Source organism: Seriola aureovittata, chromosome 22 (assembly GCF_021018895.1).
Source record: "Seriola aureovittata isolate HTS-2021-v1 ecotype China chromosome 22, ASM2101889v1, whole genome shotgun sequence".
Lineage (NCBI taxonomy): Eukaryota > Metazoa > Chordata > Actinopteri > Carangiformes > Carangidae > Seriola > Seriola aureovittata.
The window spans coordinates 7,647,598-7,665,042 of record NC_079385.1 but is presented as its reverse complement, the minus strand read 5'-3'; the positions used below and the strand labels follow the sequence as shown (position 1 = coordinate 7,665,042).

The following is a 17,445-nucleotide window of genomic DNA, read 5'->3' as shown; positions in this document are numbered from 1 at the left end:
TACATATTTTTTCTTCATTACTTATCACATTTTACTGTATATTAGTGCATTATTCTAATATAACAAGCCTTAAAATCGCTTACAATATTAAAGTGATTTACTTCCTGGTGAATCTCAGGTCTAATAATTGTGTTCACAAAATAACTCTAGTGTCTTGTCCAGGGCTGTTTCGATATTAGTGACAGGAAATATGTTTACCGTCTGCTATCTTCACATGCATCTCTCCAGCTGGTTACTGCTGACAAAGGATTTAATGAGGAAAAACTTCCATGGTCCATTAGTTCACCTCCCACAAAATACTGAAGTGTCTCTGACATTCTTGAGGCTGTGTTTCTCTGCTGGTAATCACTTGGAGAGCACCAGTGGAATTTGCCATTGGCAGGGGCAGACGCATCATCTGATCACACACACACACACACAGGCAGCGCCATACATGCGCACACGAGGGTTGTTTGGCTGGTGTTAAAGAGACGCAGGCTTTTCCTGACACCAGCATAACTACTGTGTCACAGCGTGCACTTGGCGACGCATACCAGCGCGTGACTTGCTTCTGTTTTTTTTTTTTTTCACTTCGTCTATCTCTGTCAAAACACATACACACACGCACGCACGCACCTTGTGGAATTCCCCACTTACTAAGCTGCTGAGGCCTCTATTTATAACAGAAACCTTGGGTAGCACCAGGACTGATACACACACATACACACAACACACACGCACCATGCAACTTGACCTGTAATAAACTCTGAGCTGAAATGTCATTTCGTTACTACTTCCCATATCGCACATTTAATCCTCATTTCTTGTCCCTGCGCTCTGCTCTCCATCTTCCTGTCTTACCTGGACTTGAGCACCTCATTCATCTTCTGCTCCAGGTCTATCCTCTTGGTTCGCTCCCTCTCCAGCTCCTGCCGCAGGGAGTCCACATTGGTCTCTTCCCGCAGCTTCCTCAGCTCCTCCTCTGGAAAACACCACAAAAACACTGAGGATCAGTATCTAATATTAAAAATCTAAAATAAAGAAAGGAAAACAACAGGCAAAGCAAGAGGATTTGGATGGCACATTTCAATAACAGGGCAATTCAAAGTACAATAAAAACAGCATCAAGACAAAAAGTAAAAGTAACACGAGACAGAAAAAAAGCATTTAGATAGAAATGAAAAAGAATTACTAAAAAAAAAAAAAGAGATACAATGGTAAAACTTACTGTGTAGTGATGGAAATTAGTAATTCTGAACTGATTTAATTAAAGACAAAGGCAAGGCAAACAGAAAAGTCTTCAGCTTTGATGTCAAAGAACTGAGAGTTGCAGCAGACCTGCAGTTCTCTGGGAGTTTGTTCTAGCTATGTGGAGCATAACAACTGAACAATGCTTCCCCAAGTTTAGTTTTGACTCTGGGGACAGACAGCAGACCTGTCCTGTCCCAGGCGACCTGAGGGGTGTTTCAAAAGCCGATATGTATTCAAATTTGATTTACGTGAATTCATGTGGAACATTTCAGCCATTATTTCAATATATTTGGGAATAACAACATCAAATTCACTAAAACAGACAATTTATTTAAAAACTAGTAATACTGCCTCACGGTTGTATGCTTTCACCAACCAGTCAAGTTCCAGGAAATATGGTGACAATCTCCCCTTCTGTTTCTGTGTTCCAGCATTTAATAATGACCAGAAGTGTTTTTGCAGAACATTTCTTTATGTTACACATGTATGTCACAGTGAAGTTGACTTTTGACCATTTGGATATATAATGTCATCACTTCATCATTTTAACCTATTAGACATTTGTGTTAAATCGTGCTATAATTAGCATATGAACTCTTCAGTTATGGCCAAAAATGTGCTCTGTTAGGTCACAAAAATGTTTTGAAAGTGGAACCAAATTTGAAGTCATAGACCTGGGGACAATTTCTAAAAAGCAGCCTCTACTTGCATGTGTCTCTCTTGTTATGTCTCTCCCTTCTCCCTCCATCTGTCTCCTTCACCTTCACCTGTCCCCCACTCTTCCTCCTCGTCAGCTCCTAGCATCAAGTGGTATCAGGTATCGGGACTTTCTAAGCTTAGGGTGCAACATCAGCGGTGTTTCCTCTCAGTCTATTGTCCCTGACTAAAGGGACACATGAATATTGGAGGATCGGAGGCAATAAAAGTGGGCACATGTGCAGAGGCACAAATGAATGAATCCATTTAACTGCCTACAACATTATGCACAAGAACAGCCACAAGCAGAGATTAAATCCTTCTTATATCCATAACCATATAAAAAGAGACAAACTTTTTTGATTGATAGTATGATGTTTTTATTGAGGATTTATAAGAAAATTATGCATCATAACAACACTATATGGTATTGGTAACAGAAGAACAAGCTGTGCCACTGAGCAATGACATCAACATTTCTTCATCCTAAAACACAAGTATTGCCTGGACCATTCGTAACCTCATTCTTCTACCTGACATTGAAAACAGTGATTGCAGCTGAGCTGTGCATCCCCTGCTAATGAAAGTGTACATCACCATGTCTCTCCGTTTCTTTATCCTGAGATCATTTCATCACACAGACAGTAGGGGATTCATATTACAAGAATTTATCTGCCAGATTCTCTTTCTCTCTTTCTCATCACCTAATCTCATAACTCACTCTTGTCCTTTATCTCTTCCCATTAACGCTAATAAAACATTCATTGCCAGCACCTCCTGCAGCTACAGCATCGGCTACGACCCCGGGTGCTCTCACTGAGAGGGGACATGCACTGTATCTCCGCACACTGTAATATACCTGCTTTGAACAGTTGTCATTTTCATTTGTAGTTTATAGCTTACATTTTGGCCTCTTTGGAAAACCTTGTTCATTGGGGCGTTAAGGTGGAAAACCACAAACATAAAGCATGATTCTTTCCTCTTTTACTTCTTCTATAATATGACTCTTCTAACTCTTCTTTTCAGTTTGCCTTCGTCCCTCTCCCAATCTGCTAAAATAAGAATAAGAAGTGCCGGTATTGATGCATGTAAACAAGACAGAGAATGAATGTGTGTGCGTCTGTGTGTGCGTAAGAGGCAGCGTAAGCAAGAGGCTGGCCAAAGGTTGCTATGGGCTAAGCAGCTTAGCACTGTCTAGGTTGCATTGCGCCAGGAGATCCACAGCCAACTGTAAACCTTTTAGACAAAGGGGTAACAGCAGCAGCAGCAACATACTATGGGTGGTGTAGACACAACTAGATCAGTAGTTTATGTTGTACTGAATGCAAAGCTAAGCAGCAATATCAGTTTTGTTTTTTTTTAATCTCTGCTTTGGTTTCTACCAGCTCCTGCATTTTATGGTGCCTTACAATGGTCACTAGCTAGTCACAAACTGTGTCAGTTTGCTGTGCCAAGTAGGTTAAAGACAGCTGCTTTTGGAAATGGAGTTAATGAGAGTGGTAAGACTCAACCGAAACAATAAAGTTGTGGACTGTACATCCAAAAAATAACCTGAAAGAGGGTGCTGTTGTCCATACCTTCAAGCCCCAGAACCTGTTTACCTTTTACTCTTTAATCTCACCACCCTTCCTTCCCCCCCAGTTTCCTACCCCCATACTGTATGTAACTCACTTTGTTTACCTTGTCTTTTTCCTGTGTATATAGGATCTTCTACATCTCCTTTCCTGTTTCTCCACCCTTTTCCTCTCCATAGGTCTTTACTTCCACACCGACTATATCCCTCCTAACACCAGAAAGGGAGATGCCTCATTCCATAATAATCCATAATGCCGTATTAGACGTGGGGGCCACAAGTGTGTGATACAGAACAGAATGACACAATATGCTATGTGTGTCAGACTGAGAGAGATAGAGTACAATCGTTTTCCTGTTCCACAGAGGGTCTCTACATCAGATAGAATATTAATAATACTGTCAACACGCCAGTTCTGCTTCTAAAATTGGATTGCAGTCTTCTATATATAAATCTTCATCCTGGGTTACCATATCACAAGGTCTCTTTGGCCATAATGAAGGCTAGTAACTAGACCATTTATCTGTAACACAGGCAGGGGATTAGCTAAATGCCATGCCAGGAGATGTCACTTTTAATAGCGCTGACCTTCTCTCTCATACAGGCCTTCCATGAACCTCTAATCTCCTAGGAAAAAAAAAAAGCTAAAAAACAGCAATTTGATAAGAGTTACATACATTATATTCTGAAATTACGATATCAGGATGGGACTGTGGCCAATGGGTGATAATGTTGTCTAGTTTAGTCTCGGCAATGCAACAGATTCAGTGCATCAGAAGACAGAAATAGGGAAATTGTACATCAACAATTGTGCTGAAGTCGAGTGAAATATTCTGAAAGGTGAGTTTTCAGATATAATCTTAACATGGGGCCATGGGCTGAAGTCAAGTTTGTCTACATAAATGGTGCCAAAATGGAATAACAAAACTTTAATCAGCGTGTGCCTGACTTTCTCACGAAAGTAGAAGTTGATTACACTCAGCTGGGTTGTACAAAATTGAAAATTTGCACTCTGCAGTCACTGTGGTAGTCCTGGCCAGGTCCATGACAAACATGCCGGACTCTATCTGATCCAAACCAATTTATTTTGGTTTCATCTGACCAAAGAATGTGCTGCCAATATTCATCAGGCTCCTTTCATGCAATGGATTTTTTCTTGGATGCCATCTGTAGAGGCTGACTTCATGCAATGTCCTTTGCACCAATTTCCACAGATAATCCTTGTGCCATGTCAGAGGAACTTACCCGTCTGATTTTCAGTGCAAGGTTGTGTAAATAGCAAATTGTACATGGCAGAAAGAAGGACAAAGGACAACCACTGCAGCTTCTGTTATTGGTAGCAAGGCTCTTCCTATCCATCAGTAGCTTACTGATGCTCTTGTATCCTCTTTCATTTTTATCATCATCTTATGTAATATGTGGAGTCATGTTGCATTAAACACAACCCAGGCCAAAACTGAGAAAGCTGTGATGTTCACAGGTTCTTTTATAACCTTGTTCATGCAGTTAGCCTTGAGTGGAAATCACAATATGTAACCAGTTGTTGCAGTGGTCAACAGCTGCACAGAGTACACAATGCAACAAAGGTACACTCAATTTTGTTGTGATATTGACCAAGGGGGAAATCAGTTTTGTTGTATTATTACTAGTACTATATCTCTTACATGGCACAATCATTTTCAAAATCAACACCATTACACTGAATAGCAATAAAGCAGTAAAACTAAGACTTACTAACTTGAGTGTTTCTATTTTTAGTTGGACAGCAATTAGTATGGGTTAACAACTTGCTGAGGTTGATGATATTTGTGATGACAAAGATTTATCTGAGTGGGATAGAGATTATCTAGTGAACAGAGACTGAAACGGATATCCTGAGGTTGTTTTATGTTGACTGATTTTCCAATGAAAAAGAGTCTGGGGTTGTTCTCAGTACCTAACAGAGGCTTGTTTGACTGATTAAATCCTGATGATAAGAGTTTTAAACAGTTCAGTGTGGTTTCCAAACAAAGGCTGGCTATTTGTTCAAGTTGACAAATTTACAATAAATTCCTGATGGTGAAGCTGATGAAACTTACTGAGGTTGAGGTTACTTTTATGGCTTTTAATCTTATCGACAGCTCCACTGTAAAGCAGCTCAATACTGTCAAAGGTGCAGTCCTCCATGCACAAAGCCATCCGTCTCTGCAGTCGACCCGTTCCCGGGACACTCACACAGGAGCGGGACGGCAGAGTGGCCGCCTTGGTTCTTTCTTGAAATTGAGCCACAGCTGCAGGTTCTCCAGGTCCGGTCCAGCTTGTTTTGCACCGTCTGCTATGTAGTGACCTCAAAACTCCTCAAAGCCCGTTAAAGTTTAGGTGTATCCTCCATGTTTACATGTCCCATCTAGAAAGGACAGGCTAATCTGTCACCAGCAACGCAAGATACTATTTTGATTGGCCTGCACACGCTGAGAGTGATGGTCAGTGACTGGAGCTGGTATGAATGTGTTAGGCACAGGGAAGAAAGAGAAGGAGGGCAGTGGAGGTGGAGAGAGGTGGGGCTTTGCTGGGTGGCCATCAGACCAAGAGGGCCTGGAATCTGAGATTTCTGTGCACACTGGAGCTGTCAGACACACACGCATTATGCATGTTCATGTGTCAGTATAGGTTTGTATGACTGGTCGTGTACATATGTGTGAGAATGTGTTATTCGCTTGTTGTGTTCTTAGTTGTGCATGCTTATATCTGTGCGAAGCAGCATGATTGTGCATGAGTACTGTACATACGCAAGCAAAGCAAATCGCTTTTCATCTAAGCAGGCAACGTTTTTTAAGACCTCAAAGGAAAAGTACTGTGTGAGTTTTTCAATCCAGGCCAGAGACAATGGCTCCTTTCATTAAAGGAAGGTGGGGGCATGGGGGGTTCAGAGAAAGACAGACACAGAGAGAGGGAGAGAAAGGGGGAGAATCAGCCGCTTCACATTGGCCTCACATTGTTCCCATTCACCACAGTATTTGCCACAACACTAGTTGACTTGAACAGAAGGGAAGGTTGAGCTTTGTGGCCTGCTGCCAATCTGCAGATGTTAATACGCCATTCAAGACACTGACCAAGGGCAAAGAGAAGGGGAAGACAAGGTATAAAAAATAATATAAACCCAGCTCTGACAAGTGGAGAGTTTGAGGAAGGGCCAAAATATAACTGGCAATAAGAATAAATGCTTTATCTATCCCTATTCTACACAGACAACAACATTATTACAATATTATTATTTTCAGTGGTGAGGCATCATCTTTCATTTTCACCTTTGCCTTTGAAATGAAACCTGTTGCACATTTTCAACAACAGCAGATCACAATTTAACTGTTCATACTGCCCTCGTTCTGCAAGGGACTTTTCAAAACAAGTGTTTTTAAGTTATTTTCAATGTCAAATTATAATAATAGTCCATAATTTATTCATTTTTTTCCTGTCCAGTTTTGTATTTTGTAATTATTCTCTTGTAGTTCAGACTGTCCTTGGAGTGAACAAAGAATAAGTACTGTAATTTGTCTTCCTTTTGTCTTGTATCTTTTTAAAATTCTTTCCTCTCAGTGGCCTCCTTCCACTCTGGCCCTGATATCTCTGGGTGACCTAGATTTCACTCACTTGTTTCACTTTTCCCCCACTACAATATTATGTTGACTTCATGGCTCAATCTCAAACTTCACAGGCTCCCTGCCACATCAAAACAACACGCTTTCTTTCTTGTGCCTTGTGTCTTCACTGACCTCTTTTTAACATTGTCCGGAGCCAGACTCCTCGACAGGCGGTGTGTGGGGAGTAACAGTATGTCTGTCTTCTCTCTCTCTCTCTTATGTTACTGTCTGTTGTGCATGCTCAAACATTTATAATGGAAGATGAAATAAACATGCAATAAATAATCTAGACAAACAAGTTCCATAATCCAATGTTGTGTCAGCAGGGAGGATAGCATTTGCTTGTTTGGAGAACAGTAATCACATCATAGATTTCATTACATCACAGTCATCTGGTCAAAGGCTCTGCAGCCTCCACCAAGCACTGGGAACCAAGTGGTTTCAGGGAAACAGTAAGAAAAACAAACAAGGGTCTTGATACTGACTTGAGGGATTTGACTACTCCTTTAATCCAGTGACAGTGAACATATACAAGTTCAGTGTCTTACTTAAAAACACAGACAGAGCATTTACAGTTCAGTATGTTGTGGGCATGCTGCCTGGTCAAAACACTGAGCCTGTGATTTTTCACTGAGAATTTAGTCTCTCTTCCCACATGGCCACCTGTTGCATTCTCACACGCTCTGCTACAGCTACTGAATGATGACTAAAAACTACTGTATTCGAACTCATGACAGTACAATAAGAATAAAGAACTATAACATGGACTTAAGTGCATTGAGAGAAACTAAACTCAAAATAATGTTATCTTCACTAATACAAAGGTTTCATGAACTACAGGAACATTCCACATAATTTTTCTTAACTAGAATTACTATCTTGTGGCTGTATGCCTCCGCCAACCAGTTGCAGTTTACATCCATTTCTGTCCAGACTTATACAATATATGTAGTGAAGACTTTGACGGAATTCAATAAAAGGTATGTGTGTTTTATGTCATAATTAGTGTATGAAATCATGAGCTATGGCCAAAGACGTGTTCTATGAGTCAAAAAGAGACCTTGAAATTTTACCTATGGCCACCAAAATCTAAAAACTAAATTTCTGTCATTCCTGAGATATCACATTCACGAGAATGGGAGGGACAGATGGATGGACAGCCCTAACACTCTGGCCGCTCTGGCCACTCCAGCCTACGGTCACAGCTGTCGCCGGCAGAGGCATAACAAACTCAAATATCCAATTACATTAACCTTTGCTAGTGAACTGTCAGGACCCATTCTGCCTCGACGACTTCATTTCCTGTAGAACAGAGCTCACCTATGATAGGAAAGAAGCTCCTTACCCAGCACTGAGCAAGATTTCTTCATTATCATGCAGCATGTACTGTGGCTGCCAATTTAGAAAAAGAATGAATCATCATCATCAGAGTACAAGTATGAGTAATAAGGTTTGTGTCAAACAGAATACTCCATCGCTTGCGTAATTAGCTCCATGAATACAAAACTAAGGTTTTCAATTACTGAAATCCATTTCTTTTATATTTTACTTTTATCCTATACGATCCTGTACGAACCCAATGAATGCTGGGCTGTGAGGTGCTAGATTATTCTGAGCTTAATTGTAATTGTTTAAATATCTTACCTGCCATCTTTTTTTTTCTGTCACTACAATAAACAATTAAACAATTACAATTAAGTAAGTAAATGGTATGTGAATAAACCAAATACTACGGTAAACTATTTTAATCATTTTAAGCCTGTCTCCCCCTGAGAAACCACAAGTATCCCCTCAGGTGCAGACGTCTCCCATGCGACCTCCACCACAGACCACCACTTCCAGAGAGTCCCAAGAGGTTGTAGGTTGTGTCTCCCCACAGACACAACCTACAACATCCCAGCAGAGACCGCAGAGGAGGGGAAGACAGCCATCTCCCCCATCTTCCAGCAAACAGTCACCACACTTGTCATGCAGAAAGTGCATAATGTGCAAAGGCAAGCCGGGTGCTCCTGTGTGTGATTCTGGACAGTGACTGCCATGATTCATATCATGTTTAGGAATATGCATTTGCAGAAAAACGCCCAAAAGAATGGGCATAACTCATTAAGACAAGAAGTTTTTGCTGTGATATTACAGTTTGCAGTAATGGGCTAATATCGTTATAGTATACTGTATAGAAATCTTTATTGAGACATACATACTATTAGCTGATTGTGCTGATTCTGGCACGTGTAAAACTTGATACTATGAAAAATGACTTCTTTATGAGGCCAAACCCAAAGGTATGCTAAAATGGAAAGTTATTAATGTCGGTATAATGAACACCTTAATAGGCTTGCTCTGTTCTGTTTTGTTTTTTTTTTACTACACTCACATCCAACTCTGTAAAATATAATGATTTAAAAGCAGCTATTAGCAATGTAACTTTCTACCTATTTCTATGTAGTTTTGTGGTTTAGTTTCTATTCTATTGCAGATAACTAACAAATACAGACAAGGTTGCATTATAGCAAGATATTTCCAAGACTGCTACAATTCAGGTTGACAGCAGAAACTTTTTTTGTACATTTTAAAACATTTGAGTAAATATCAGATTTTGGTACCAGCTGTACAAAATCAAAGGCCTAAGAAGAGATATACATTTCTTCATACTATCCATTGACTCAGCTGTAACACTTGAATACTGTGTGTTGCAATTGAGAGTGTCTGAAAACTAGTTAGCAAGTGAGCACAGAGATCTAAACTTCAGCCCAACTTAAAGCCATAGTCAACCCACACAGGCAACATAACCTGAGTATGTAGGTATATATCTCTGGATTCTTATTATCCATATCTCTGGATTCTTATTATCCATATATTTCTAATGTCAGTGGGGAATGTGACACTAATGTCTGTTTGATATACATCACTGGAACGTATGTTTCCCAGTAACAGTTTGGTTTATAGAGTAGCAGATGGTATTGTGAAGAGCACATTGCATTACAGACCTATTGCAGTTCATCTCTGAAATCATTAGCTTTTGGTTGTGCTGCTGCAGCATTGTGCTGGTTTGTGTGTGTTAATGTGTGTGTTCCCCTGCCCAGTATGAAGTAGGACAGCAGCTAGGACACTGTATTGATCAGCCAGTCACTGTAGACCAAAGCTTGGTCTGTTCCCCCGCACTGACCTTCAATGCACGACCTCAAACAGGATAGCCTCTCTCACAAACACATCTAGTTCTTTCGAATGTCACAGAACTAGTAACAGTAAAACCAATAGACCCCAATTAAAGCAGGGGCTGCCTATTACACAATGCAATGTGAGACTATGGAAGCACTACAAACAGGAAAAGGATGGATGTCAACAGAAAAAATGTCCAGTACATCTGTACTTCTGTATAATTATCCATTTGGCTTGTGGATGCCACAGCTACATGTGTTTGTGGGTTTTTGGTTTTTTTTAGCTTGCCAACATCTGTCAGCTGCAAGTACAAATAACAAAGAATAAAAAGTAGGCAAAAGAAAGAAACTAAAAAGGGCGACACAGGGGAAGGAAGAAAGACTAGCGCTGAACAATTAATTGAAATATTATAAGTAACTGGGGCATTGGGGAGCTCTCTAGATGTAAGTGAACATGCTCGTTTGATACAGACCCAAGCAAAAATCACATAATAATTTTTATATCTTCTTCGGTGAAAATGAAAAGCAAAAATGACCATTCATACTAAATGACTCATACATGACTCATTTTGCAATCTGTCAAAATAATTGCAATATGACTTTTTTTTTTTTTTTGCATATCGTTAAGCCCTAAGAAAGACGATGACATTTAGAGATAGGGGTGAATGAGAATAATAATAAAAGCAAGAGAGAACCAAAGGTAGACAGAGAAAGAAAGCCATGAAAGATTAGCACTTCAAGCCTACTCATAGAATTACATGAGGTGATTTCCAGTGGTACTACCCTCACCCATTTTACCACCAGTAGGAGGGTTGGCTCAGTTCAGCTCTGTCACCCACGGGACAGATCCTAGTTGATATATCTCTCTGGTTTTACGCCCATAACTATAATAATCATAGAGCTATCACAGGGTTATCACTCAAGGAAACTGTGTTCTCAGAGTGCTTATCGTAAATCATGGTGTGCAGTATGTGCAGACTGAGAGGCACGCAGAAACACACTCAAAAACACATTCATATATTCCCACCTTGGTCATTTTAGACACAGACACACAGAGACACACACAGACACACACACACACACACACACCAGGGGTGTAGTACAGTGCAGTTTAATGCTTACTTGCATAATTTACATTTCCATTATATGTCTTCTGTGGCTTTTGTGGCTGCTACTATGAATCTTGAACCTTGCAAAGCTCTGCAGCTTCGTTAAACAAAGGGTGGAGCAGCCGGTCTGCATATAATCAAGGAATGGTTGACCAAATGATTACTGAGAACTTGGAATCTGAAATTTGTATATTATAAATGTATATTGTCATATTGCTAAACCATAAGTGACATGTAACCACAAACAAGGCCATTATCAAAACAGCGGCCATAACTAGCTCTAGTACAGGTTGAACTGAGACTTCATCCCAGGCTTGAATTTTAAATAGGAACCTGGTAATATTAGCATGTATTTCAGTTCCAAAATATTGAAATTACTCCAAGGGATGATAATGCACACCTATAGTAACATAGTCCTTTATGTGTAACCACAACTATACTTCTGAAAAGACACACTATTGTTGAGTTTTTCCACATGTACATTTTCAATTGTTAATGCACTGCGATGTGTGTTTCTGTGATTTGAGAGAAGCCTAGAAGACTATAGAGACTACAGCAGCACTTCACCTGGTCAAGGCAGAATGAGGTGAATATCTACATTTATGCATTCACTCATAATGATGAAAACATAAAAAAAGACTGTGTGTGCATACACACTACACGAAGAGAAGAAGAAATTGACAAGGGAATAGATGAGAGGAAGGGAATGAATGAGGGCCTGGAGAAGAGAGAGAACGGAAGAGGGAGAGAGGAAAACTAAAGGAAACACAGCAGAAGGGCGTCACAACCCCCACTTCATGTGTGTCTCGTTCTATGTGATCTCACGTCCAGAAACATGGTTACAAATTAACCAATTAAGTGCCCTAAAAATAGCATGGGTCAATCACAACAAAAGCCAAGAGAAAAGACATGGGTCACTGTACCCACAAACACACACACACACACAGAACACATACGTGCACACACACACGCACGCACGCACACACACACAATCTGGAATGGAAAAATATACTACTTAAGTAGGGTGTTTGTTTTAGTATACAGCGTGGGCCCCAGCTTTATTTTAGACAGCAGAGAGAAAGACGTCAGAGAGAGAGAATACGCCTACACTTAGTTCACTCTGAGTGTGCAAGAAATCCAAGAAGCCCAATTCATTTCTTGGGTTAAATGCTGATGCACCATTAGATAAGTGAGCACAAGAGCAACACACACTTCCGAGGTTTGAAATGATGAATCACTGTCCTTTCCCTGTGGAATTGCATGTTTGTAAAACCCTAAGAGACGAATACATCTTCTTTTCTCCACAGTGAAGGAAACTGTACAGTGAACTATAAACTGAAATTAGTCCTGGGGAGATGACAAGTGTTAAAAAGTGGAAGTCCTCCATATCTTAGGTGTTGAGTGGAAGATCTCATCGAGCAAATTCAAATTGACAAGAGAGTTAAAAAACAGTGACCTTTCAATTACAAAACTTCCTCTATATGAACCAAGAGTGATTTAGAGTTCTCTGTCTTGGCTTCTTTGACCGACAGTCCTAAATTTAAAAAATAAATGAATAATCTACTGCTACTACTGCTGCTGCTGCTTCATAATAACTGTTCAGAGGGTGGCTTTTATTGAGCTGCTAGCTGAAGCGCTACAGGCAGCACACATCTAACTTCTGAGCAACATAACCAACTTTGCTACACCCAGCTGTGGCGTGGAAAACTACTCCTACCACGTGCAGCATGAAATCAGATGGTGGTTGCTAATGGCATGATGGAAAAGGGACAATTATTGACTGACATCTTTATGAAAACAAGTCTGTTTGGCGGTATTGCAAACAAATACATCAGCTGCTCTTCTGCTGTATTTCAAACACTTTTCTCTCAGTCTGACTGAAAGTTAACACAGAAACTTTTACGAGTCATTTCACTTTGACGGTTGACCGTATTTATCCGAGCCGGAGTACAGATGGCAGATGAGGAGCTATATCAAATGGAAGAGGAGAGATGAAGGATGGAGGCAGAGACAAAAAGACAACAGGACCATCCCAAAGGCAATTCACCTTGGGAAACTGGTGGTTTTCCTGCAGTAAACTTTCAGAGAGTGGAACTTGATGATTCAAGACTTCAGAAATTGATGTCTCCAGCAGTGTAACAAGAACTTACTTTGCGACACTTGTCAACATTGTCATCCAGGAGACATTTATTTTACCTCCGTAAAAACAGCTGAAGAAAAGATAAAGGCTGGCCCACTAGCAATCAACACAAGCATCTGGTTATATTCTTAGACCCACTGTGAGCTGTTGCGTTTAATAAAAAGACTGTGACATTTCAGAGCAGCATTATGCAGGGTGATTAGGTCAGCTGGCAAGTTGCCCTGAATGTAGATCCTTAGAAAGATAGCATAATGGCTGTTCTAGGCGGCTATTTTTCTGTTTCCTTTTGGTCATACTCAGAGTTCACCCCGGTTGCCGATATACACCGTTTTGCGCAAGTCCTCGTTTCACCAAATCTTTACAACGAGGTGGCAAGGTTAGCTTAACAGGCTGAAATAAACCAGCCTGTAGCTAGCAATGTCTTTAAGTCGGACACTGCATTTTTGGTGTAGCATGGTAAATTGGTTAACATTAGCTCAGCATCCTCTCAATGAGCAAACTATATCTATGTCAAACTGTCTTTCCTCAATATGGTATGTTTTTTTCCTATATTACCAGAAAAGCCATTACACAACCCATAAACCCATAACATCCTGCTACAAGAAATCTTTTGTTTCACCCTACTAATCTCATTAGCTTTAACTAATGACAAACTGTACATAAGCATTTAAGACTGTGTTCATCCGTCCTCAACACATAACTGAGAACATGATGAATGCACACTTATGTAGGTCTTTCTGTAGCAGGCTAAACTTTACGAGGAATCACACGCTCAGCAGTCCCCATGTCTTGTACAACGACAACATAAAGCACAAAGTGCATAAAGGAAAAAATAAAGTGCAAAGGAAAATAATAGAAATAGAATACACGATGACTAGAGTGCAAGGCAGAGAGCTCAGGACTCCATTAGGTGGTAATGGATTTTCATGCTTCAGTGTTCCTTGAAGTACGATTGCACAAGGCAGAGAGTGGATAGGAGATTGAGAGGCATGAGAGAAATGGATAACCAGAGAATGAGATGGTCAGGGTGAAGCAGCAGGCGGCTACAAGAAATCAGGGGGAATAAAACACACAAAGCTCCTGAAATAATGTCAGAAGAAAAACAACATTACCTAGAGGTACCACTACCCTTTCCCATTCAACAACAGAAGACGATATGTATGAATGTTCATCCCCTTACAAAATGCCAAATGGCTGCCATCTTAGGTAAGCTAAGATGACATTTCTGTTTGTTACTCTTTGAGCTCATGAAACTGTCACAGCTGCTTTACCCGATTTGTGTGCAAACACGTGTGATTGTCAGATATTACAAGAACCTCAGAATACTGCCGAGTCTGATGGAGAGAAGACAAAAAGGGAAAAGCAAAATAAATCAAAAGCATGAGAAAAGAAGCTAAGAGGATAAATGAGCAAGAAGAGAGCAGAGACTGATCCAGAAATGAAGAAGAGGGAATGGTGGGCAGAATCTGAAAGAGCAGCCCAGCAGGATGGAGAAAAAAAGGCAAAGAGAGCTCTAGAGGAATTTCTTTAAAAGGAAAGAAAGAAAGGAGGAAGCAAGGAAAGGGCAAAACGGAAGGAAGGAAGGAAGGTCTCATCTAGCTACCCTCCTGACAATGTGACAATGAATCCAGCCCTTTTAGCTCAGGCACTGGTACTATGAGAGGACATAGCCTGAGGTATTCTCTTTCACACACACACTCTCTCCGTCTCTCAATCTCTCTCTAATAGACATGCACAGTTGAAAGGGGAAGGGGGGGCGACTTCACAGTCCATTACACACCACGGGCCTGTCAACGTGCTGGAAGGGCACAGGACAAGCAGTACCCCTCATTGGATACCAAGTTAGACAAGCCTGGAAATGTGTGTGAGTTGGATGGGTGGACCTGGGATAAGCATCGTACGCTTTGTTTCACATCAGGATGTTTCCCCTCGTTTCTCCCTGCCTCTGCATCACCCATTCAACTCCTACACGAGCCCTACTTTTCAGATGTATACAGATAATCCATTGCATCTTCAACCATCCATTTATCTCTGTCATCAGTGGTACAGTAATATTACTTTTGACGATAGTGAATAGGGCTGTGACAATAACAGCATAACCACAATGCTGTGGTCATGCAACGCCTAACACGGGGGTTGAGGTGGGGGCACGCTCTCATTGCACACAGGCACACAGAGAGGGCCGGTGAAGAGACAGACGGGGCCGGTAAAAACTTTATGGATTTTCTGACGATCCATCGGCAGGATTTCTTCCGGTGCACCCGCTGGCCAGTTCAACCATGACAGACGGGTCTGTGGTCAATGTTTGTGTGTGTGTGTGTTGGGCTGCATGCAGCTCTACGATGAAGCAAAAGCGCAAAAACACTGCTTTAGAGAACTTCTATGTTATTATGAGAAGTGTAAAAATATTTCTACACAAACTGTGAGGTTACTAACAACAACTCTTACCCTATGGTTAATTAGATTTGGAGCTTGACATTGGGTTCCTTTCAGTAAACCATGTGTCTGGTGTTATAATATGTTGCCTTCACCTTGATTTATGTTAATATGCTGCTATTAACTTCCGTGGTGACACTCTATATTATCAGGATATGCATGATACAAACAATAAATGAATAAATTAATTAATAACAGAAAGGTTTGTGGGGTAATTGAGGATGCACTGCTGTTTCATGGATGCATCACCTCACTGTGAGTCCCTCTGGTGTAGCATGGTAAATTGATGAACATTAGCTCAGCAGCTGCTTGCCTCCATTACGCTTCAGGGTTGCTAAAATACAGTCATCAAAACAGGATGTTACAGTCATTATAGCCCATCCTAAATATCAGATAACATAGTTACCTCAAGTCAGTCCAACTTTGTGTGTTGACTCCTAATGATCCTAAATTTTAAAAAGGTAAGACAGGATAAAACCCTCAAATTTTAGCTTTTGATTGAAATTAATAGCAAACATTATATGAAGCACTGAAACAGAGTACTGCTTACAGGTACAACTGGGTATTATTTTAGCTTTTCAGCTGAGTTGGGCAAAACATTTTTCCAGTTTCATGTAGTGAACCCGTCAGGGTTGTCATTAAGTGCTTTTCTGTTATAATCAAGATGCACACAGCAGCCAAGAGCAAAACCAACCTGCTGCGAGGCTGAAACCACAAAGAAGACGGATATCACAACATGCTTAAAGTTAGATACACATCAATAAGTGTCAACATGCAGAGGATAGATTTTCATATCCACTACAACCGAGTTGAACAAGACCCTCATCAAAGAGGCACTGAAGTTAAGAAACTGTAGCAAGAAGCAGCATCTCCACAACACAAAGTCACCACTGCAAGACATTACAACTCATACTTTCTCCTTATTCTGTTGCTTTCTTGCTCACCACCTACATATTGTGTTTAACCAGGGCTTTTCTCTGGGAACTAACAAGTGGGATTCTAGGTAAAGATGAAGGTAAACTGAGACATCACAACAGTAAATTGCAACTCTGAACACTGAACAACATAGACTGATGATAACCTCTTACTGAAAGGCTTAACATGTACCAGTGGGCTTCCAGCTAATGTTTGTTTATATACCAAACAGGCAGCCCCTAGACAATCAAGTGACCCGCCATTGTAGCAACAGAGCACTACAATGTCTGTTTGTCTGGTGTTATCTTTGTGTGTGGGTGTGTGTGTGTGTATACACTCACGTAGGAAATGTTTCTCCAGTAAGGCAATTTCCAGGTGACCTTTGACTTCGTTGAGTCGGTCTGACTCCGACCTCTGGAACTCCTGGATGGCCGCAGCCATGGTGGGAGACCCTGAACCTGCCTACACACACACACACACACACACACACACACACACACACAAACACACACACACAGGTCCATGCACCCACATACACACACAATTTTTGCGTTCACAAACAGAGAAA

The 17,445-nt window shown here is 40.7% G+C and overlaps 1 protein-coding gene across 7 annotated transcripts in view; it reads right to left on the bottom strand.

Annotated features, from left to right (window-relative positions):
• gramd4a (GRAM domain containing 4a) overlaps window positions 1-17,445 on the bottom strand; it is a 49,627-nt gene that overhangs the window by 18,130 nt on the left and 14,052 nt on the right. For 5 of the 7 annotated variants that reach the window (XM_056367443.1, XM_056367442.1, XM_056367446.1 and 2 more), the window contains 2 exons: window positions 17,219-17,339; window positions 841-961 (listed from right to left, as the gene is read on the bottom strand). In XM_056367443.1, coding sequence (XP_056223418.1) covers window positions 841-961; window positions 17,219-17,339 — 242 coding nt within the window. The other 2 variants (XM_056367448.1, XM_056367449.1) reach the window with 2 other exon arrangements.